Here is a 23,764-nt window from a genome sequence, read left to right as displayed (position 1 = left end):
TGTAACAGGAGGATGTGTGTCCCGAGGTTCTGGTCAACTGGGTCCACAGAATGCCACCATGGCTGGCTGCCCAGCTCTCAGCCTTTTTATGGGACACACACACACAGTCGAGCTCCGGGCTTAATTGATGGCGGGGGCTGATGAACAAATAATGTGCCCACCGAGGCACGTAAAATGAGAATGCGGACCTCTGCTAGTCCTGAGTTGAAGTTCAATATCATAGGACTCTGGAAAGCATCTTTTCACTGATCTCTCTTTGCTTTAGTGTGTCGCACTTTTGGCGTGGTCGGAAGTGTGCTCTGCTGTAACTACACTCAACACTGATGTCAGGTCTAATGAGCACACCTTAGAGGACTTTTCTACATCAGTGCAACAGGTGAGAAGTTCAATCGCTGGAGATCAGCAAAACCCTTATATGAAGTTAAAGCTGCAGTCGGTAACTTTGAGCAAATAAGATAAAAAAGTTATTTTTATAAAACGGTCACTACAGCCTGACAGAAGTGCATGAGACAGATAATCTGTGAAAATAAAACATGTGTCCTCCTGTGCTCCTAATGGCATTTGCAAGATTTCACCGTCCCCAGAAGTAAAACAACCAATCAGAGCCGAGGAGTCTCTGAGCAGCTGCTTGCAAACTCTGATCTAACTGTCAAACTACGCAGCGCTGATCAAATATGAATCAAGATTCTGTTACTGCATAGTTATAAAGTATAATGGTGCTATCAATTTAAAAAAAAAGCATATTACAACATATAGTATTTTCTATATTCTAGGCTAAAATTGCAGAAGAATATGTCTATTATATCTATATCTACTTTGAGAAGACCTGTATGTCTATGCACATTTCTTAAGCTCTAAGAAACTGAGCACTTCAGTCAAATATACTGTATACACTAGTCAAGTCATCGTCAACATATACTATAATTCACAGTTTGCATGGATCTTTTAAGTAGAGTTGTGACCTATAAACAGTTTTGCATCTTGCACGTTATGTATTTACTCTGCTTCAGTGTAATTACAACCCTAAGGCCCACGACTGCAGCATGATTAGACAAACCGCTGCTTGTCTCACATGGAGCAAAATCTGAAACACAACATTTCCAAATAAACTCTGATTCAAACTAAAATGTGCATGTAGCAACTTGAAGCAGCACATTTATTTCACTACCGTCATGATCCTGTTGCATAATACAAAAAAACATTTAGACTTAGTTTTGCTTAATAGACAGTAGCATCCACTAGAGGGCAATCAGTAGAAATGGACAGATCCCAATTCAGTACTTACTGTAGCAGAGTGGTCATCTTGGGTGGTGTAGAGGAAATTCCTCTGATCATGCACAATGTAATCATGTTAACTTCCCTTGATCAAGCATAATGTGATGGTGTTAACTTCTCTTGTGTTTGATCATGCTGAATTTTGGCCTGATTGCCTGAACTAAGGCATTGTGGCCCATCAGAAGAATACAATCAGAAGGCTGATGGGCTCTGATAACCTTTGTCTTTTGAACAAAGACATGCAAGATACTAATCCGGGTTATAATAGTTTTGAATTTTCAATTAGTTTTTATTTTATTTTAGTTTTGACTTTTCAATTTAAGTTATAGTTAGTTTTTGGGGTACGTTTGTTAGTTTTAGTTTAGTTTCGGTTTTTCAAAAAGGTTTAGTTTTTAAATATTTAATTTTTGTTTCTATTAGGGCAGTCAGTCAGTCAGTCAATTAAACTATTTAATCGCATGATTGTCCATAGTTAATCGTGATTAATCGCAAATTAATCACAATTTTTATCTGTTCATTTATCTGACTCCTACTCATGGTCCCTGCACAGGGCGGGATCGTGGGATCTTTTGGGATCAACAAATATGCAAATAAATAATAACTAGGGTTGTCAGACGATTCAAATATTATATTAAGATATTATAATCTCATTTTCATCTATTCAAAATGTACCTTAAAGGGAGATTTGTCAAGTAGTTAATGCTCTTATCAACATGGGAGTGGGCAAATATGCTTGCTCTATGCAGATGTATGTATATATTTATTATTGGAAATTAATTAACAACACAAAACAATGACATTGTGTTAATGCGTTAACTTGTTAATATTGCGTTAACTTTGACAGCCATAGTTTTTATATATTTAGTTTAAGTCTGTTTCTGTGGTTCAATGTCATGAGAGTTGTCAGAAATTCATGCCGTTGCCTTTTTTGGTAGTGATAGATTATAGCTAAAAAAAACAAAAAAAATGAATTTATGTTCATTTTTATTTGTTTTTAAAATATAGTTTTAGTTTAATTCTATTTTTTCTTAAAGGATTGCGTTTTTATTTAGTTTCAGTTTACTAAAAATATTCTTCACTGCTTATTTTCGTTTTCGTTTTCCTTAATTCCTTAGTATAACTAACTGAAAGAAGTAACCGGAGTGGGATGACAAAGCCAAGGTATAAAGAGAGAACAGCTTCTCATCGGGGTGCACATCAACCTAACCCTTACCCTGTGTATCATGCTCTGAGCATTTAAAGTGTTACAATACTGTAAGAGATTTTTGTCTCGTCCCTCGTTGTCAGAGTGGGATTACACAATTGCCACGATAGTGCACAGCTTCACCACTCGACTACAGCACAAACATTTTATTTCATATATCGGTCATTTAACGGAGCTTCACGTTCAGTACGACGGTCACTGAATATGCAAGTTGGGGTTTGGTGTCTTGCTCAAGGACACGCGCAATCAATACTTTGAAATATCACATATTACCATGAGCTTCTTCATGTGAACAGTAGGTCAAAAGGGTCTGGATGTGCTTCAAAAGAGAAAGTTGTACAGAAGGCACGTGGCAAGGAGCTACATCAAAGACTGAGGACAATCTACCTTCACTCACTGAAATTGGTGCCCCACAAACCCCTTTATAGTGCGGCCTATGGCTAAATGGTTATTATTAGGGCTGTTAAAGTTAACATGATAATAACGCGTTAACGCGAATGTGTTTTAACGGCACTAATTTCTTTAACGCATTAAGGCAACTTGCGAGAGAGAAGATACTGGCATCATATGAAACTAAAAAACCTAAAGAATCCATCGGTACCAACCATGTCATACTAGCTTGTCGCGAAGGAGGGTAAATAACACTCCAAAATTATGCTAAATGTTGGCGAGGAAAAACTGGCATGGCCAATTTCAAAGGGGTCCCTTGACCTCTGACCTCAAGATATGTGAATGAAAATGGGCTCTTTGGGTACCCACGAGTCTCCCCTTTACAGACATTCCCACTTTATGATACGCACTGACAGCTGTTGTTGCCTGTTGGGCTGCAGTTTGCCATGTTATGACTTACTTGAGCATATTTCTTATGCTAAATGCAGTACCTGTGAGGGTTTCTGGACAATATTTGTCATTGTTTTGTGTTGGTAATTGATTTCCAATAATAAATATATACATACATTTGCATAAAGCAGCATATTTGCCCACTCCCACGTTGATAAGAGGATTAAATACTTGACAAATCTTCCTTTAAGGTACATTTTGAATAGATGAAAATGTGCGAACAATTATGGACAATCATGCGATTATAATATCTTGATATAATATTTGAATCGTCTGACAACCCTAGTTATTATTTATTTGCATATTTGTTGATCCCAAAAGATCCCACGATCCCTCCCTGTGCAGGGACCATGAGAAGGAGTCGCTAATGCAGCAACAATTACTCCCTAACTGGCTTCCCACCCCCAAAACATTGCCAAATGTGATGTTTACAATACAAGAACAAGCTGAACGTACTGCCTCAAAGAACTGACCCCTGTGATGGAAAATGTGTCCCACTTTTAAAGTAATGTTGATTTATTTGTGTGATTTATCATGATCTAAAGAACACAATTTTTTTTTATTTCTCATGCATTTAATAAACAAGAGCAGACTTCTTCATTACTGAAGTGGAAATGTCTCAATTTCCAATATCATAAAGTGTCATATATGTAAACTGCTGTATAATTAAAAAAATTAAATACATTTTAACACTCTGAATTGGAAAATGTGTACATTGTTTAAATGAACATGCACAATTAACTTTGCAGCCCTACAGCATGTGTGGCAAGCTGAAAAAGTGTTAAATGTTTAAGTAGTGCATTCTGTTGCAAAACCCTGAGCTTTGTTTAGGCCTGTAAGAGTATTGTGCCATTTCCTGTGAGAGTGCGAAAAAGTCCCAGCTCGCCGTGTTACCTTCAGAATATTAAGAGCGGCAACTAGTTTAGGTAGTAGTAGTACATATAAACAATATACATGTGTATATAGGTCGGGCTGCACGGTGGTGCAGTGGTTAGCACTGGCGCCTCACAGCTAGAGGTTTGAATCCGGCTTGGGACCCTTCTGTGTGGAGTTTGCATGTTCTCCCCGTGTTAGCGTGGGTTTTCTCCGGGTACTCCGGTTTCCTCCCACAGTTCAAAGACATGCAGGTTAGGTTAATTGTGGACTCTAAATTGCCCGTAGGTGTGAATGTGAGCGTGAATGGTTGTCTGTCTATGTGTCAGCCCTGCGATGGACTGGCGACCAATGTCGGCTGGGATCGGCTCCAGCCCCCCCCGCGACCCCTAACGGGATAAGCGGTTGCAGATGGATGGATGGATGTGTATATAGTGTGACTTGCTCACCATGCTGCCAGCCAGTGCAGTAGACAGTCGGTCTGGGCGCTCCTCTTCAGATCCCTCCCTCTCCTCCTGTCTACTGGGCTCTGCTGTGCCAGCGATGGTTCCTGCCAACATAAAAACACACTACCTTCAGACATTGTGTGTATGTGTATGTGTGTGTGTGTGGGTGTGTGTGTGTGTGTGTGTGTGTGTGCATGTGGGCGGTTGTGGAGTGTGTGATTGCGTAAACTAAAAGGGCTGGATTCCAAAAACCAACCTTTCTTGGTCTGAAGTACAGCAAGTAGTATGGCACTAGTAAAAATCATAATAAGATATCTCATTGCTGAAGAGGCAGAGGTATGGATGCACTTTATATTTTATCATTCAACCCTCTGCTGCCACCGCAAAGTCCCCACAATTTAAGCCCTGAGAGGAGTGTGGTGCATACAGACTTTTTGGCTGAACTAGGTGGTCTGGAACAAGGAGTACTATCCACAAACCAGGTCAAACACCCTCCACAGACATGCAGGAACATGCGTGAAGTTTAACGCTGCGAAGGAAACCTTGGAGCGGATCAGCTGACCTGACCTGACCTGACCTGACGGGAGAGACTCTCATTTACAGGAAATGCAAACTCAATATTCCTCATGTAGATTATGAGCAGCCAAACAGATAACTGCATAAGTAGACCGCAGATGTGGACAACTCTCCTACACACCCCCAACACACCAAAAAGGTGGCACACTGAGGTAGATATCCTGACCTTCTAACAACACGACCTCAGGAGGTTCTGACATGATTCTAATATCTGGACAGTGGCTGCACACATAATAAAGCAACACTGGGGATAAATGAAGTGAAATACTGAGTAAACACTTGATTCACTAAATGACTGACATGAAAAGTAACACTCTGATATTGCGCTGCCGTCTCTTCCTGTGCAAGCTCAGTCAGGAAGCTCAGTGTATGTTTAATATGAAGAGTCAGGCAGCTAAACAAAACAGGGACATGGTGTTCACTTCCTTGCGTGTCGTACTAAACTTAACATTGATTACAAGGACAACTTGAAACTGGATCAAAGTTCTTGTTGTAGTGCTCTCGTTGTCTTACTTCCCTACACTGTTTTTTTTTTCCAGACACACCCCCTTTTGCACACAGCTCCACAAAAAAGAAAGAAATACTACTCTCAACTCACAAAATACTGTTTCCAAAGTCTCTTACCTGTCCAAAGTGTGCTGCAAACTTTCTGTTGAAACTTTTATCTAGGGTTGAATTAAAGCTCAATGCCTTGCAAAGTAGCAGTAGTCTCCGTCTCCCAAACACATACTGGTAGTAATCCAGCGCATGACATACCTCCCTCCCTTCCTCCCTCCCTCGCTCTCTCTATTGCTTACTCTTTCTCCCTCCCACTCACTAAGTGCCAGGCTTCTCCAAGTGAAAGAAACCCTACTACAGGGGACGGACCTCCACTCATGACTCATTTTATCAAAAGGAATGGCCTTCATCGCTAATCGGCCATGAATAAAGAAATCACGTGTAGGCAGCTGGTCATAATTGCTTTTAAAAAAAGGTACAATATCACACTCGAAGCAACATGAATCACCTATTGACTCGACAAAAACACACTACTTTAGCAGATAAACGATCAAGTAAAGGCAGTGAGGAAACCAAACCTTTAAAGCTGCATTAACTGATGATTTGGCCACTTGTGGGACATGAAGTACTCAACAGCAACCTGACAGATCACTGCCTTATAAAGTTGTGATGGCTTACATGTTATCTAACAATTGCCTATTTACTTAAATATCGTGTCCAATATTCAATCTCCTTTTGCTGCTCTGATGTGGACTCAATCTATTGGGGACGGAACCAGCCAAAATAAAAAAATTAAATAAATGATTTGATAAATGAACATATATATATATATATATATATATAAAAATAAATAAATATATATATATATATATATATATATATAAAAATAAATAAATATATATATATATATATATATATAAAAATAAATAAATATATACATATATATATAAAAATAAATAAATATATATATATATATATACATAATAAATGCAAAAATAAACCAATAAAAAGAATATAAAAATAAATACATACATAAATAAAAGAGAAAATTAAAACAGAAGTGAAACTAAATAAGGGAATTAATGCAAAGATAAATAAAGAAGCAAATTAAAACAGAAATATTTATAATATATAATATATTATAATTTATGTCACATTATTTTTAATATTATTTTTGCTACATTTAATGACATATTTATTTATTTATCGAGTCAATTATTTATAATTTTTTTATTTCGGTAGGTTCCGTCCTTCATATCGACCAACCCCTGAGAAAAATATCTGGATCGTTAGCTAGACGTTCACATGCTAGTTGCTCACTTTGTGTGCAGTTTGGTGCTGGGCAGGCAGTGGCTTTATCAGAGCTAGTTGGCTGAAAACAGGTGCCTGCTGCTGTCTGAAACATACAGTACATTTGTGGGCGGTGAAACAAAAATAATGAGCCGAAAGAGACTAAAAGGCTGGGCGGCTCTATAGAGGCATCAACATGCAATTCTGCATGTTAGCCATACCATTAGTGCACTTTATCATCTATGTTTTCAAAATATGTGCAAACATTTATCTCTCAAACAGCTGCTCTGGCACTATTTATCACTCTGGTTATCAAGTTTTGTGAGTACAATTTTCCATCAAGGCACAATTTGGTGGACTAAAGGTATGGTTAGTAGTGCTATTCAAATACATTTTTTGTTATATTGGTTTAAATTCTCATTAAATCTTGACAGCGATCAATAAATCAAATGCTCCAACAAAAAGAAGAAACAATCTGGTACCTGTGGCTGTCACAGGACTGTAATAAGTCCATCCAATCATTACATTCGGTCTGAATGAAATGATACCCGTCTGTCTACCTGTGTGCAATCTGCCGGAGTCTTCCACAAGCTGCCAGCTTGACAGCTCGGAGTACTAACAATAGGGATGTTCATTGGTTATGTTCATTATGATCATTTTGGGGGAGTGTCTTTGGAGAGAGGCCTGAAGGGATGGACTGTCAGTGTTGCTGACTTGGCAACTTTTGGAGCTACTGCTGCCAGCTACTTTCATTGGAAAAGAGTTGGAAACAATAGACAGGTTTTTTCAGTTGGATACTTTTTTTAATCTAGAGTACTCTTGCTGGTTTCTCATCATTTCCGACCCTAGCTTTAACTCATGCAAGAGTGCACTTTATTTAAAGTTTAATCCAAAATTCTTTCCTCTAATTCACTCTTTCTGCAAACAAACACAAAACATAATGACATGCACACTGCGACTGCCCCTCTGTGATCATTCTGCTTTCGCAAAAGTTTTGTGGAAATTGTATCGGCCAAAGGAAAACAGATTTGTAGTTCAAAACACTAATCACATTTGTGCCATGACTTCTCCCATATCCATCTGACACCAGTTTAAAGAAAATGCTGGTGAATATAAAACATCACACTGGAGGCTGCAGCTTGTGTTATATCTCAGTGTGATACTCTAATGTCTTGCCAGGTTCCACACACACAGTGGACAGTACGGCCTGTACTTCTGTATAAAAAAAGGGAGGTGTTACTATGTATTCCAAGTGTCACGCCTTCATTATGCATACTTATGCAGGTCAAATCCTGTTTTAAGAGACAGGATGTCATTGCTACTGCTGTGTACATGACATTCATTCATTAAACTAACAGTAAATGAATGACCATTTCAAGGCATTGTTCAAAACTACTGCATGAAATGTTTCTATATGCTAGTATTGATACAATACCTCTACAGTCTCTGTACCAATATGATACTTCTTAACTTACTTTGAGGGGTATGAAAATGTTTCTCTGCCCAACTGTTTCCCCTTTTTACATTTAACAGAACCACAATCATCTCAAGTTAAGTTTTTCCTATAAGCCCTCCAAATAGTTTGTATAAAATACAGTATATAATTGGCAAAAATGGGATTAACATCAAAGAATAACTGAAGAGGAATATGAATCTGAACAAGCATTCAGTGCCAGCGAGCGTTACTTTGAATACTGTGTGGAGACAGTTGAGGGCTTTAACATAATCATAAAGTTTGGCCTTTTGTGGCTATAGGTGATGGCAGCTACTTCAGGAGCAGCAGGTAATCACCAGTGGAGCGTGTCTCCTCTGGTAAAGACATGCTTTTTGTCCAAATTGTTGCATCTGACTAAAAGCTTTAAGACTCATCCCTTCAGATTGATCCTCAATGTCCATTGGCACGTTAAAAAAAGGTCGGTCATAGAGTTAGAAGCGAATATCAAACATCTGGTTGGTAATAGGTGACCTGATGAGTACAGGGTGTGAGATATCCAGAACACACAGTTTTGTCATTATATATTACTCCATCCTTTTAGGGAATCATCTAAATACAGAGAGATGATGTCTGATGGACACAAGTATACTCAAAGCTCCCAATAACAAATCAGCTACTCATTTTTTAACTGCCCTTAAAAATGGGCTGGAGTAGACAAACACTGGATTAGATTTAAATTAGATTATTACAAACACGTCTCACCATAACACAATACAATTTAACAGTGTCACAAACTACATTATAATCTCTGTGAAGGTAGGATTTATAGAGTGCTCAAGGGATGACATATTTTTGTAGGCCGACCAGGAAGTTAGCATCGCTCTAGTTCCCTCGACAAAAAGCCAATGGGATTGTTCCATTGGGTTTTGGATTATTGCAGAAAAAAAGATCTGTGGAAAACACACATTTGATAGTTAAAGGTTTTTTCAGCAAGATCTTCACAAATGAACGCCACTTTATGATTTTTGAAGCGTAAATGCAATCACCAGAGGTAAAAAGCTAACGTTAGGCTATAAACGAACTACACCACGGTCGCATGAGCGCGAGTGTGCGATATTTAATGACGTCTTATTTTGTAGAACAAAACGTCAAGATCTCAACTTGTGTTAACCACAGACCTTACCTCAGGAATCTAACTAAAACCCATTAAAAAAACAAACACTGACATTGAGATGAGGGAACCGGAAGTGTTAACTCATTTAGGACTCATTCCTGTAGCACTCTATTGGAGGGCTGTTGTATTAGACTGCATTAGTTTTAGCTAGGTGCACCTAATAAACTGACAGTGTATATAAAAATGTAGTATAAAAACAGCAATGAAAACAAGATCATTATTCTCCTCTATCTGTTATGTTCTATGTGTAAATCCAGCAGCTTTCCCTACAAATTAAATTTGTTCACAATGTCACCTCTTAATTATAAATAAATAAATAAATAAATAAAAGAGTTACTGTGTTGATATAGCCACACAATCCAAAGGTGATTACAATAACTACAAATGTTTGTGCTGAAACAACAATTAACCAACTATTTGAACTATAATTAATCGTTTAAATCATCAATGAAGTTAAAATGACAAACATTCTCTAACTCCAGGTTCTCAATCGTAAAGATTTGCTGCTTATCTTATAATATATATATATATATCAGAAATACCTATAGGTTTTGGACTGTTGGTCAAACAAAACAAGCATTCTGATGGCAAATTAATTAATTATAAAAATAAGACTTAGTTACAGACATTGGATGCCCGGTACGCCACTTAGCTATATGGACATTAAGAGTTTATAAAGAATTGGCAAAGGCTACAGTATGTGCATTGTGAGGGCAACAGAGATGTTAAATAATAAGGAGAACTACTAAAAGCAATTGTATTACAGTATGTAAGTGTTTGAAGGAGCGCTATCGCAGGTCCTTCCTTCCTGCAGCTGTCAGACTCCACAACCAGCACTGCTCCCAGTAGACCACTTACACACCAAAAAACTGACAATAACCTGATATTTTCAGGTGTAATTTCATTCATTCATCCATTCATTCTCACTGTGCAATATCATTTTCCACTTGTGCAATTTCGTTAATAGTCTGTTTATTGTCAATACTGTATATACTGCTCCTATATTTATACTTCCTTCTATTTAAATGGTTCGTGTTTTGTTACACTTTGTTTAGCTCTTTTTTTACTGCGTTAGCTGATGCATCTTGTTTTTTGCACTATCCCCTTTGCTGCTGTGCACTTCAAATTTCCCCACTGCGGGACTAATAAAGGAATATCTGATCTTATGTACACCTACTTACAAAGATAATGACATTGATAAACGATAAACATTAAGCATTAGGATCACTTCTTCAAAACCAGTCCCTCTGCGTCCTCCTGAGAATAAAATACATTTCCAGTCCAGTGGGGGATTCCCAGGTACTTTCAATCTAACAAGACAAGTGCTAGCATTACGGGTAAGACTGTCAGCTCCACTAGAACTAGCTGTTGCCCTCCCAATGCACATACACTATCCTTTGCCAATTCTTTATAAACTCTTAATGTCCATATAGCTAAGTGGCGTACTGAGCATCCAATGTCTGTAACTAAGTCTTATTTTTATAATTAATTAATTTAATTATTTCATAGCCAATTGAATAAAGGCTTTTTATATTTTTTGCCAGAAGAGTGCCTTGGATTTCCCCTTTTTTGAACCTTTGTGTACCCCACCAAAGAGCACCTTCATCACACTGATTTGAACTTCCCAGCACTCTGGACTTTTTCCCTTTTTTGAAGAGTGCTTGTTTTGTTTGACCAACAGTCCAAAACCTATAGGTATATCTGGGCTATAATATAAGACAGGCAGCAAATCTGTACGATTGAGAAGCTGGAGTTAGAGAGTGTTCCTCATTTTTAACTTGATAGATGATTTAAACGATTAATTTATAGTTAAATTAGTTGATTCATTGTTGTTTCAGCACAAACATCTTAGTTATTGTAATCACCTCTGGATTGTGTAGCCATATCATCACAGTAACTCTTTTATTTATTTATTTATTTATTTATAATTAAGGTGACATTCTGAACAAATTTAATTTGAAGGGAAAGCTACTGGATTTAATCATAACAGATAGAGGAGAATAATGATCTTGTTTTCAGTGCTCTGTTTGACTCGTGACAACACAACAGGTAAAGTTTACAGACATGTTCAGGTGAAAATGAAAGTGGACGAAAGCCTCACCACATTTGGACGGTGGCAGGTTCTAATTTCATTCCCAGGTTACAGACATTGGATGACCAGTACGCCAAAAAAAAAAAAAATGACAAACATCCTCTAACTCCAGCTTCTCAATCGTGAAGATTTGCTGCTTATCTTATATTATAAATATATATATATATATCAGAAATACCTATAGGTTTTGGACTGTTGGTCAAACAAAAAAGCACTCTGATGGCAAATTAATTAATTATAAAAATAAGACTTAGTTACAGACATTGTACAGACAGCTATATGAACATTAAGAGTTTATAAAGAATTGGCACAGGCTAAAGTATGGGCATTGGGAGGGCAACAGGGATGTTATGTCATAAGGAGAACTACTAAAAGCAATTGTATTACAGTATGTACACCTGTTTACAGAGATAATGATACTGATGAACAATAAGCATTAGAATCACTTCTTCAAAACCAGTCCCTCTGCCTCCCACTGAGCATAAAATACATTTCCAGTCGAGTGGGGGATTCCCAGGTACTTTCCTTGGAACATAAATACAGCCAATCTAACTAGAAATGTGCTAGCATTACCTGGAAGACTCTGAATAACACAGTAGATAACAGGTGCTCTGCTTGACTGGTGACAACACAACAGGTGTGGACGTGTGACAACAGGGGTAAAGTTTACAGACATGTAATGGTGAAAGTGAAAGTGGACCGCAGCCTTCACCACAAGTCTGTGACTGTACGAGGAGGCAACAAACCGAAAGTGTGCTGGTGTGTTTGCATGCCATGTTAGCATCATGCTAGCTGCCGGATAGCAGCATTACTAGACGTTTGGGTGTTAAATCACTCATTTACTAACAGAAAACGACAAAGCAGCTTCAAGTTCACACGTCCAACATTAGTCCAACAGCCTGAGATCATGTCACACTCAATACATTCATCAGAAGTTACTTAATTTTAAGAGATAAATCGAGTTACTCACACAGAAAGAATCAGCTGACACAACGGTGACTCAGTAGACTGCACGACTTCCGCATTCTTGTGTGATGACAACAGCGCCAGCCAATCATCAAGCAGGAAGCTGATTAGTCTAAGCCAATAGCGTTACAGGATTCGCACCGGCCAATCAGGATTAGCGAGTAGTTTGAACACACCCACACGAGAGCCAATCAGAAGCCACTAAGCTCCCAGAGCGCACCAATAGAAAATCACAGCGCGGCACAATATTGGATACACACACATAGCCGGTAATGTGCGTGCGTTACAAGCACACTCACAGCAGAGGTTTACCTTATTATAAACAATTAAAATAAGAGTTGGTTTCATTTTTCAAAACTGAAATTAAAAGCTTTGAAAATGAGTTGAACCATGGATGTCAATGATTAAAAAAATATTCCTAGAATAAACTTAAAATAAGCAGAAATGAAAACAAGAAGTAAAAGAGAGAAGCATGAAAGGTAGGTGGAAACAACCTTTAAAGGTCCCATATTATAAAAAAATGGGAGATTTTCATGTTTTTTTATTATAAAGCAGGATAAAGTCCTATATAAATACTGTGAAAGTATCAAAACACTCAATCCACAGGGAAATACACACAGCCCGTATTCATGTGCTTTTGAAATAAGCTGTCAGGATTTCTGCCCATTCGTGATGTCACGAATATACAATATTTAGACCCTTGACACAATTTTAAACATTCTAAATGTGTCCCAGTTTATTATGCTGTTTGCTTTTCTCTGTTCTCTAGAAAATCACAGCGTGGCACAATATTGGATACACATACAGAGAACGGTATGTGCCTAAAAGCACACTCATAGCAAGGGTTTCACTTATTGAACCATAAATGTCAATGATTAAAAAAATATTCCTAGAATAAACTTAAAATAAGCAGAAATGAAAACAAGAAGTAAAAAGAGAGAAACATGAAAGGGAGGTTGAAACAACCTTTAATTATAAGGTCATGGTTAATTCAAGAAAATGTCATCTGCCAAGCAAAAATACCAGTTTTATGTTCTTAATATGCTCCACTGTATTTGTTCTTAATATGCCTTGTACAAAGTATTTCTTATATATGTACATTAATACTTCCTGATATGTATAGAAAATCACAGCACGCCACAATATTGGATACACATACACAGAACGGTAAGTGCGTTACAAGCACACTCATAGCAGAGGTTTCACTTATCATAAACAATTTTTAAAAAAATAATTGGTTTCATTTTTCAAAACTGAAATGAAGAGCTTTGAAAATGAGTTGAACCATAGATAAAATAAGATAAGATAAGATAAGATGAACCTTTATTAATCCCCGGAGGGAAATTCAGGTGTCAAAGCAGCAACATCAGCAAACATCAGCAAACAGAGTGAAACAGGAGAGGTAAAGGTATACAACAATTATAAAAACAATAAATAGAGATATAAAAGATACAGAGTGAATGGGTGAACATAGTGTGTACAGTCCGTCAATAAATACATGTAGTATGTGCAGTAAATAAATGTAATATGTACATATGTGCAGTCTATAAAGTGGTATATAGGATGTATAGTGTAAAGTAAGTGTAAAGTGCACCAGTGGTTTGAGTCCAAGATGTTTGCAGATAGTGCACGTTAAAAGTTCTTAAAGTCCTCATAGTTCTCATATGGGGGTCAGCCTTGGTTGTGGAGCCTGATGGCTACCAGCATGAAGGACTGACCCAGGCGCTTTGTGTTGTGCCGAGGGGGGATGAGTTTGTGGCTAAAGGTGCTCCTCATCTTGACTAGCGCATCATAGTTGGAGGGGTTCTCCAGGATAACGTCCAGCTTCCTCCTCATCCTCGCCTCTGCCACCACCTCCACATCGTCCAGTTCAGATCCAACCACAGAGCTAGCCTTCCTCACCAGCCTTACTTAAAACTTAAATAAGCAGAAATGAAAACAAGAAGTAAAAAGAGAGAAGCATGAAAGGGTGGTTGAAACAACCTTTAAAAGGTCAATGTCAAGTTATTGTTCAAATACGTGCAATATCCCAACTTGAGAGAGATTGAAACATCCACTCGAAGATTGTTTTAACTGGAATTCACTCAATGATAAACAGCTTTTTCTTTTTTCCCTCCTTTATTTTATAGGTTGAGTTGAAAGTTCAGTTCATGTAGGAACTATTATTAGCCATTAGTCATTTAGGTGAAAAAGGTAAAATGAGAAAGTTTGTAACCCGGCCGTCATGTTGAGATCTGTTGAGGAAATACCAAGCACCGCCCACCAGCCGGTCTCATTTTACAGCTAAACAGTACACTACAAGATGTTTCTGATAACATTTGATGCGAGAAATAGGCATTACAGTAACAGAATATTAATTCATATTTGATCAGCGCTGCCTAGTTTGACCGTTTGATCGGAGTTTGCGAGTGATTGACAGCTGCCTCCGTTGAATGAACAGCCAATTATCTCTCTGAAATTACTTGTGATTGGACAATGTCTCCCAAAACAGAGCCATGAGGAGGTGCAGAAGTCTAGTTTTCTCTCAGAACACTTGAATTACAATATGCTGAAATGTTATTATGGAATATTTGCCCAACGATGCCAAAAGCATTCTGCCTACTGCCACTTTAATAACCAAAAAATCATTGATGGATTAATCTATTATTATTTTTTTTTCATTTAAACCACTCAATTTAAAAGTGAGTATTTATGCAGAGTTGTAAGACAATTAACTACATGATCCTGACAGCTTCCTGACACAGACATTGGCATGCGGCATACATGTGGCATGCCCATGCAGTTTACAGCACTGTAGCTGAGGTCTGACACTATTTTTGTTCACCATGCAGCCTGGACCTGACCTCACATGCTCTCCGATACCAGTCAACAGCAACACAACGCCTCACTCCAACCTCAAAGACTGTCAAAAACTTTAAATGAAATACTGCATGTGCACATTTTGCTGTAATTATCAGGCTTTTTGATATGCAGGTACTGTGATGATCCGGGGTTACTGTGTAAGCAACAGTGAATAAAGTGAAATCCTGGTTGAATCTTAATCTTAATCTGGGTTGAAACTCATAATTACAGCCTAATTTTTTATTTTAATTTTAAAGTGAGTCTTTATGAAAAAGAAATTAAAGGCTCTTAAAAGAATCTGTAAACTCTCAAAACAATCATAAAATGAGGAAAATCAGTTGCTTGCCATGCTTGTAGAAAGTTCTGGATCTACTCACTGATCTCACAGTACATGATTGTGTATCTGTTTTAAATCAGGCAACATTGCTCCCTCTGGTGGTGCAGAAACAAGAGAGGGATTGCAGAGGGACTGGTGTGGAACAGGATTATACAGGATTATCTCTCTCTTTTTTTATCCTCAACACTACTACCACTGTATTTTTATTTAGTGCTGTGCTCCCAGTTCAGTTCTTCACATCTGGATGCATCACTTTTAATGAGTCGCAAAACATCCCAGACTAGTGTCTGTGCCTCATTATTTTGCATACGCTGAGGTTAACGTGTCCATGTTTCTATGACGACTGAGGCTCTGAGGACTGACAACTGATTAGACACTGAACTCAGGAGAGATGAACTTTTTAGCTAAAGTGCAGCAGGAAGCGAGGAGGCGGACAGGTGGGTGTAGATCCTAAAGAACCAATCACAGTCGGTCATCCGGTCAGTACTTATCTGCACCCCGTCGGGCCTGAACACTGATTTTGATCTTTCTTTTCTCTGAACTGTGGCCCATCTACAATCACAGCATGGTAAGAGACTCCATTATGATGAGCAGGTGCTCTCAGTTGTGGGACATTAGACATCCTCACCATTGAGTAATTGAGGAGATAATTATATCTTCAGTGGATAAGTACCTGAGATCTATTGACTGTAGGTTCGTTTTTATGATTTCTATCTTTTCTTTCTTTGCAGACAAGCTACACAGATAAAGGGGAGAAGGTAAGATTGCCTCTGACGATGGACAGGAGTCTGTGATGTAGTTTGATGTGTTAACAGTTCTGTTTGTTCTGCAGAAGAAGGCCTGAATCAAAGCCGAGTGGCTGAATGTTGGAATAAATTAATTATTCTAAAGCTATAATGAGATTTCATTACAAGTCTTAAGTTGATGCTAATCATTCAACAGGTCTAAAACATAAACACTTAGTTGAGGTGTTATGTTTCTCACCTGTATGAGACTTTAAACTACTTCATCTTTATCTAATTCTTCTGTTGTACTTTTGCCTTTTAGCACGCAAAGGGAAAGTTTGTCAAGTTTCATCATGTCACCTTCTGGGTCGGCAACGCCAAACAGGTCAGTATCCGAACGCTGACGTACAACTAACACTTTACTTTTCTGTCATCTGTGACACCAGTGATCACTCAGTGATTCCAGCACCAGTCAAATTCTTTTCCACATAATTCATATTTGGATCAAGATGCACTTTTTTTTAGATGTATTTGTGTAACATTCAGTGTCTTCACCACACTTCTTTATACTTTTTACTGGGTAAATATAAGTTACCGTGTTTCAGTATTTACAGAAACATCTGCAGGTTTTAGGTTTAGTAATTACTAGGGCTGTCAATTGATTCAAATATATAATCGCGATTAATTGCATGGTTGTCCACAGTTAATCACGATTAATCGTAAATTAGTTGCACATTTTTTTTATCTATTCAAAATGTACCTTAGGAGAGAAATAAAGGAGATTTGTCAAGTATTTCATACTCTTATCAACATGGGAGTAAACAAATATGCTGCTTTATGCAAATATATGTCTTTATTTATTATTGGAAATCAATTAACAACACAAAACAATGAGAAATATTGTCCAGAAACCCTCACAGGTACTGCATTTAGCATAAAACAATATGCTCAAATCATAACATGGCAAACTGCAGCCCAACAGGCAACAACAGCTGTCAGTGTGTCAGTGTGCTGACTTGACTATGACTTGCCCCAAACTGCATGGGATTATCATAAAGTGGGCATGTCTGTAAAGAGGAGACTCGTGGGTACCCATAGAACCCATTTACATTCACATATCTGGAGGTCAGAGGTCAAGGGACCCCTTTGAAAATGGCCAAGACAGTTTTTCCTCGCCAAAATGTAGCATAAGTTTGGAGCGTTATTTAACCTCCTTTGCAACAAACTAATATGATGTGGTTGATACCAATGGATTCTTTAGGTTTTCTAGTTTCATATGATGACAGTATCTTCACTCTAGCTTTAAAAATGAGCCTACTACAACCTAAAATTTGCAAGTTGCTTTATTATCGCGTTAACTTTGACAGCCCTAGTAATTACATAACGACTGTATATTTACTTGAGTTGTTTAACTTTTGACCTCTGGACCTTCCAGCCTCTGTTCTTTCAAAAACAAAAACATTCACTTCTGAATAACAGATACAGTCTATTACAACCATTTTGATAATAAATTAATTGTTTAAGACATTTTTTAATTAAAAAAATGGCAAACTTTCACTGGTTCCAGCTTATTAAAAATGTGAGGATTTGGTGCTTTTCTTTATGATACATGATAATTAACTTCATATCTTTGGGGTTTGGGGGGAAAAAAGCTATGTGAATACTAAACATTGGCAAAATATAATGGGCATTTTTCACAATCTTCCTAAACAAAACAATTCCTTTGCAGGCAGCCTCGTTCTACAGTGATAAGATGGGCTTCGAGGCTTTGGCCTATAAGGGTTTGGAGACCGGCAGCCGAGAGGTGGTGTCTCATGTCATCAGACAGGATAAGGTATGCAGTCAGACATCCGGTGTTGATTGAATAAACTCAGTATATCTGTGATCAATGATCCTGTCCACAAACACAACCACCACTCCTCTCTCCTCACAGATAATATTTGTGTTTGAATCTCCACTAAATCCTGGAAACGAAGGCAAGTTTTTCTCATTACTTGAGACAATACAGTATGAAATGCTGTGAACATGTGTGCCTTTCAACATGGTTTTATCTTCCCTCAGTGATGGGAGAACACTTGATTAAGCATGGAGATGGAGTCAAAGACATCGCTTTTCAAGTGGAGGACTGTGACTTCTTAATCAAGGTAACAATGATAAGGAGGACGAACAGGAACTGAAATTTAATTGCAAGAGGTCCAAATTAAATCATATGATTTGACAACAGTTATGACCAGTGTGTTTAGCTGTTTTTGGAAAAGCTGTGGAAGAAGAAAGAAATGGGTAAAAGTGTATAAATACTCTGTTACAAGTAAAGGTCCTGCATTCAACATTTTACTTAAAGGAACAGTGTGTAACATATCGGGGGATCTATTGGCAGAAACGGAATATAATATTTATATGATTTCATTAGTGATAAATGACCTGAAACTAAGAATCGTGTTTTCGTTAGCTTAGAATGAGCTGTTTATACCTACATAGGGAGCAGGTCCTCTTCACGGAGTCTGCCATGTTTCTACAGTAGCCCAGAACAGACAAACCAAACACTGGCACCAGAGAGAGACTTTCACATTTGTTACGTTATCTGAAGGCCACCGTAGTTCTCCGACACGCTTGTGAAACTGCGGTAACGTGAGCCGCAGAGTGCAAAACAGTGGTAAAGCCAGCCGTCTTCTGAGTTACGTTGCTCTTAAAGCAGTGTTGTTATGATATGGACGGCCTCTGAGCAAGGCAAGTGGCGTTGCCACAGTTTTGCACTCAGCGGCTCGCGTTACCACAGTGTTGGAAAGGGAGGAGTGAGATGAGGGGTTCTCAGTTGGTTGCAATCTGCAACCACACCACTAGATGCCACAGAATCCTACACACTGTCCCTTTAAGTAACAGTACAAAAGTATTTGCATCAAAATATACTCATATACAGAATGGACCATTTCAGAATAATGCATGGTGCACTATATTTATTGATGCATTAATGTGTCAGCATTACTTTAATGTTACAGCTGGTAACAATTAAATATTTCAATCGATTGACAGCCCCATAATGGCGATAGTTATTTTCCAGTCTCCTTTACTAATATACAGTATGTACAGCAATAGAGGAATTAAAATAAGTAACATATTTGAGTTCCACTGAATTCAAATTCACTCACTTCTAATAACTTTAAATTGTAAACTGCAATTCTGCTTCAAATTCAAGTAATAAACCCAACCTGTTTTGAACAGTATTATCATATTACGTGTTGTGTACTCAGTGTGTGTTGAAATAGGGGCAAACATGGTGGTGGTACGACAAAGTGCAGCTTTGATGTTTAGTGCCCTGTTGGAACTCTTTACTCTAGTCAAGGTCAGACTGGAGGTTTGGATAAACTCTCTGTGTTGACCATCAGGTGGCTACAAAGGGACAGAATCACCTCTGACTTCACACAGAGATCAACAGTAGCCTCATCTAAAACAAAGTAGTATATCAGTATAGGGAGATATTCTGTCTTTAGCCACTGGAGGGCCTCCAGGAGCTGTCTGAAGACAGAAAACAACTGTTGTTAAGCTCCTGTATTTCCCCAACTGATCCCAAAACAACTCCACTGACAGACAGCGAGAGAGCGAGGAGCTGTAATTGTCAAGGAGCCCTGGGTGGAGCAGGACAGCCAGGGGAGGGTCAAGTATGCTGTGGTTCAAACGGTACGTAAAGAGTGACGCAAACAAAGCCTCATGTGAATACGCACATGAAACTGGATAATGAATAACAATGTTGTGTTAATGTTTTGTCCTCAGTATGGAGATACAACTCACACATTCATTGAGTACCTCAGTCCCTACAAAGGCCTTTTCCTGCCCGGCTACAAAGAGCCTCTGTTTAGGGATCCTTTGTTAGCCAAACTGTGAGTCTCTAACATTTCCTTGTGCTACAAACTTTTACTAAAATGTATGCATTGGGTATTCTCAATGGCTGAACTTTCATGGAAAAGTACACACGTGTTTTTCTTCTTTTCTTTGTAGTCCACCAGCAGGTTTGAGCTTCATCGATCACATGGTGGGAAACCAGCCAGATGCCGAAATGGTGCCAATTTCAGACTGGTAAGAGACTCTTGTCTGAGCGCACGTACACGCGGCGGGCAGAGCACACACAGGGCAAAAGGACAAGTAAACACTCCACAGACGGTCACAGCCACCTCTGTCACACTGGGAAATGTTAGTGCACATATTCAAAAATGGGCCCCAGTGCAACATTTCTGGTCAATAAAATAAAAACTTTCAATAAAAGAGTAAAGAAAAGGCATATTTAAACAACTCCAAATGAGGCATGGCTTGTTCAGTTAGCTTACCGTCACATTTTCTTTTTGTGTTTCGCCAAATTCCAGGTATCAGAAGTGTTTGATGTTCCATCGGTTCTGGTCCATAGACGACAAGCAGATCCACACGCACTACAGTTCACTGAGGTCCATAGTGGTGACCAACTATGAAGAGACCATCAAGATGCCCATCAATGAACCTGCACCGGGGAAAAGTATTTCACAAATTCAGGTGTGACTTCATCAGCTCAGTTTATTACTACACTTTATGTTAATCACAGTGGTGTAGCCTATCCCAGTGTATCACATCTCAGTGGTTTATTGCAGTGTTTTTTCGAGGTAGGTTTATCACAGTGGTGTATCACAGTGGTGTATCATAGTGGTATATCACAGAGGGTCCCGAGCTCCTTGAGGAACATTTGCAAAATTTGGTACTAAATGAGCAAAATCTTCCCATATGTGGATCCCCGTGTCGAAATGTGTGACAACTCCTGTTTTACAACCCTGCCTCAGTGCATTTTATGTTCTGCATCTCCCTCTTCACAGGAATATGTGAACTACAACGGGGGACCAGGTGTTCAGCACATCGCCCTCAACACATCAAACATCATCCAAGCCGTGAGCCTTCTGCATTCGCGCCAAAATCTCACATCAATCCATAAACTTTAACTTCATCTTCATCTTCACATAGCCTCCCCAAATCTGCAAGTGAAGGCAAGTTTTAAATCCTGCTCTCTTTGGGTGTCTTAACTCAGGTAGTGAACTTGCGCGCCCGAGGGATGGAGTTCCTCTCAGCGCCTGACACGTACTACAGCAACCTGCGGGCCAATCTCAAATCCGCCAAGATCAAGGTGAAGGAGGACCTCAACCGTTTACAGGTGAGCAGATATATTATTTCAGTAAGCCTGAAATGATTTACAACCTTTATGCTTCTGTCTAAACTATAACTATAAACTGTTTGCTTTTCAGGAACTGAAAATCTTAGTAGATTTTGATGACAAGGGCTACCTACTTCAAATCTTCACCAAACCTGTGCAGGACAGACCAACCCTTTTCCTGGAGGTCATTCAGCGGAACAACCACTTTGTAAGTGACTTGTAACTACTGGTATAACTGGTAAACTGAGGGTAATCTTAGTGTGTCTTTATGGTGGGATCTACAGGCCTGTGGTCCTGTTTCTTAACTTCACCACTTTTTAAGAAGCCGAGGCAGAGTCGCCCGAACACCTGTTTGCAGCTCCCACCCAGTGTGAACAGTAGCCCACTTGTAAAAGCTCAGTAAATCTATCACACATACAGATTAAAAGGCTCCGTGCTTCACAGCGAGGGGGATCTTTGGATAGGGTTGCACCCTGTGGCACTTCATTTATAAAACCTAGCACCCATTCTGCTTGTCAGGACAGGCACATCTTGTCACTCTGCAGCATTTCACCGAGCCTACAGATGTGGATACAATGCATGAAAGTGAGAAACTGAATCCGAACCGCAGCAAAAGAATCACTCCGAGCAACCACCAACACTTGATCTTTTCATTATCTATGAAAATATTTACATGATTCATTCGCGAGCCCCCGGTGAGCACAGCGCCCTGTCAGAGCCCAGTGGATGTTTGAACCCTGTGAGAATATTTATCTGCCGTGATCCAACATCAAAGTTTTTTAACACCCTGAACGGTGTCTGAGAGAAGATCCCCAGAGCCATAACATATGACACGGAAGACGGTAGATCTTTGGGTAATTAGCCATCTGTGTGTGCTTGTTCTCTCTCCAGGGCTTTGGGGCAGGAAACTTCAAGTCTCTCTTTGAGGCCATTGAGAAGGACCAAGACGCCAGGGGCAACCTCATCGCGCTGACACCCGAAGGGGAGGCCAAAGCCTTCTACTGATCCTCCGACTGCTGCTGCTGCTGCCAAACCACACTTCGACTGTTATATACGGCCGTACATTTCAGAAGGCAATCAACAACTCAGTATATCAGACACATGTACAAAGTGTTGAATATCTTCATGTGACAAGCTGCTAGTGCTATTAGATATGCTTTAAGTTGTCTATAGATTGCATGCCGTATGACTAAATAAAGAAACTTATGTTCAAGAATTTCAACAAATATAACAAAAATGTATTTGAACAGCATAACCAACCCGAGCTTTAAATGCATGAATCTTTATTACTGAAACATATGGAATAAACATATGGAATAAAAATGTAAATGTTGTCATCATCTACTCTGCTCCAGGTCAATCAAAAACCCCACTGAAATGTATTGGATGATATAAACAACACTTTTCAGGTGTTCTTTCAAAGTTTTTTTTTTTTTTTTTTAGCAAAATACTCTGCTCAGGTGAGAACTGAATTTTTGTTTCACAAATAGGATATATCCACTCTTGGATTTCAATCAATAGTTTGTTCTCTTTTGTTAAGAGCCAGAAGGGTGCATGCAATTCACACACAAATTGGAGGAACTTAAATCAAACTTAAGAAGTAAAACATACTCTTGTCAACTATTTGTATTGTATTTAACATGGTTTAATTTTTTTTAGCTCCAAGTATCTGATTTCAAACTATGTGGGGTAACTTTATAGTCACTTTATTAGTCGCCACAATGCAAAAAAAAAAGTGATTTAAGATCTTACCAACGTTTTGACATGACAGTCTTCTTCAAAGTATTGAGGGACAAAAACAGCTCCACAGGCATCAAATAGGGGATAAGACACAGGTGTGTTCAATCATGGGGTTAAAGCAGCAGTAGGCGAGATCGGAGCAAATATGATTTAAAAAAGTTATTTTTATAAAACTGTCGCTATATCCTGACAGTAGTACATGAAACAGGTAACCTGAAAAAAATCATGTTCCTCTGTGTCCTCCGGTGCTCCTAACGGCATCTGCAAGATTTCACAGACCGGTGGAAA

The 23,764-nt window shown here is 38.7% G+C and overlaps 2 protein-coding genes across 8 annotated transcripts in view; one reads left to right on the top strand and one right to left on the bottom strand.

Annotated features, from left to right (window-relative positions):
• The window catches only part of mtmr4 (myotubularin related protein 4), a 64,038-nt gene extending 43,007 nt beyond the window's left edge, over positions 1–21,031 (bottom strand). For 3 of the 7 annotated variants that reach the window (XM_074611396.1, XM_074611397.1, XM_074611404.1), the window contains exons 1-2: positions 20,892–21,031; positions 4,642–4,742 (exon numbers count right to left, since the gene is read on the bottom strand). In XM_074611396.1, the coding sequence (XP_074467497.1) occupies positions 4,642–4,742; positions 20,892–20,952 (162 nt within the window). In that variant the 5' untranslated portion in view covers positions 20,953–21,031. Of the gene's footprint in view, positions 1–4,641; positions 4,743–5,838; positions 5,999–12,673; positions 12,783–20,891 lie in introns of those variants that run through there. The other 4 variants (XM_074611399.1, XM_074611402.1, XM_074611401.1 and 1 more) reach the window with 4 other exon arrangements.
• Positions 16,287–23,359, top strand: hpda (4-hydroxyphenylpyruvate dioxygenase a). Its single transcript, XM_074611408.1, has 14 exons — positions 16,287–16,415; positions 16,579–16,605; positions 16,895–16,957; positions 18,302–18,406; positions 18,506–18,548; positions 18,634–18,716; positions 20,158–20,247; positions 20,341–20,447; positions 20,566–20,643; positions 20,928–21,090; positions 21,405–21,476; positions 21,614–21,736; positions 21,828–21,944; positions 22,628–23,359. Exons 1-14 carry the CDS (start codon positions 16,413–16,415, stop codon positions 22,739–22,741), a joined length of 1,188 nt encoding a protein of 395 aa, XP_074467509.1. The 5' UTR covers positions 16,287–16,412; the 3' UTR covers positions 22,742–23,359.
• The last annotated feature ends 405 nt before the right edge of the window (positions 23,360–23,764 follow it).

This window comes from Sebastes fasciatus, chromosome 16 (assembly GCF_043250625.1).
Source record: "Sebastes fasciatus isolate fSebFas1 chromosome 16, fSebFas1.pri, whole genome shotgun sequence".
In the NCBI taxonomy this organism is placed as follows: Eukaryota; Metazoa; Chordata; class Actinopteri; order Perciformes; family Sebastidae; genus Sebastes; species Sebastes fasciatus.
Note: the sequence above shows the minus strand (reverse complement) of the source record. Positions and strands in the feature narration are given on the sequence as shown.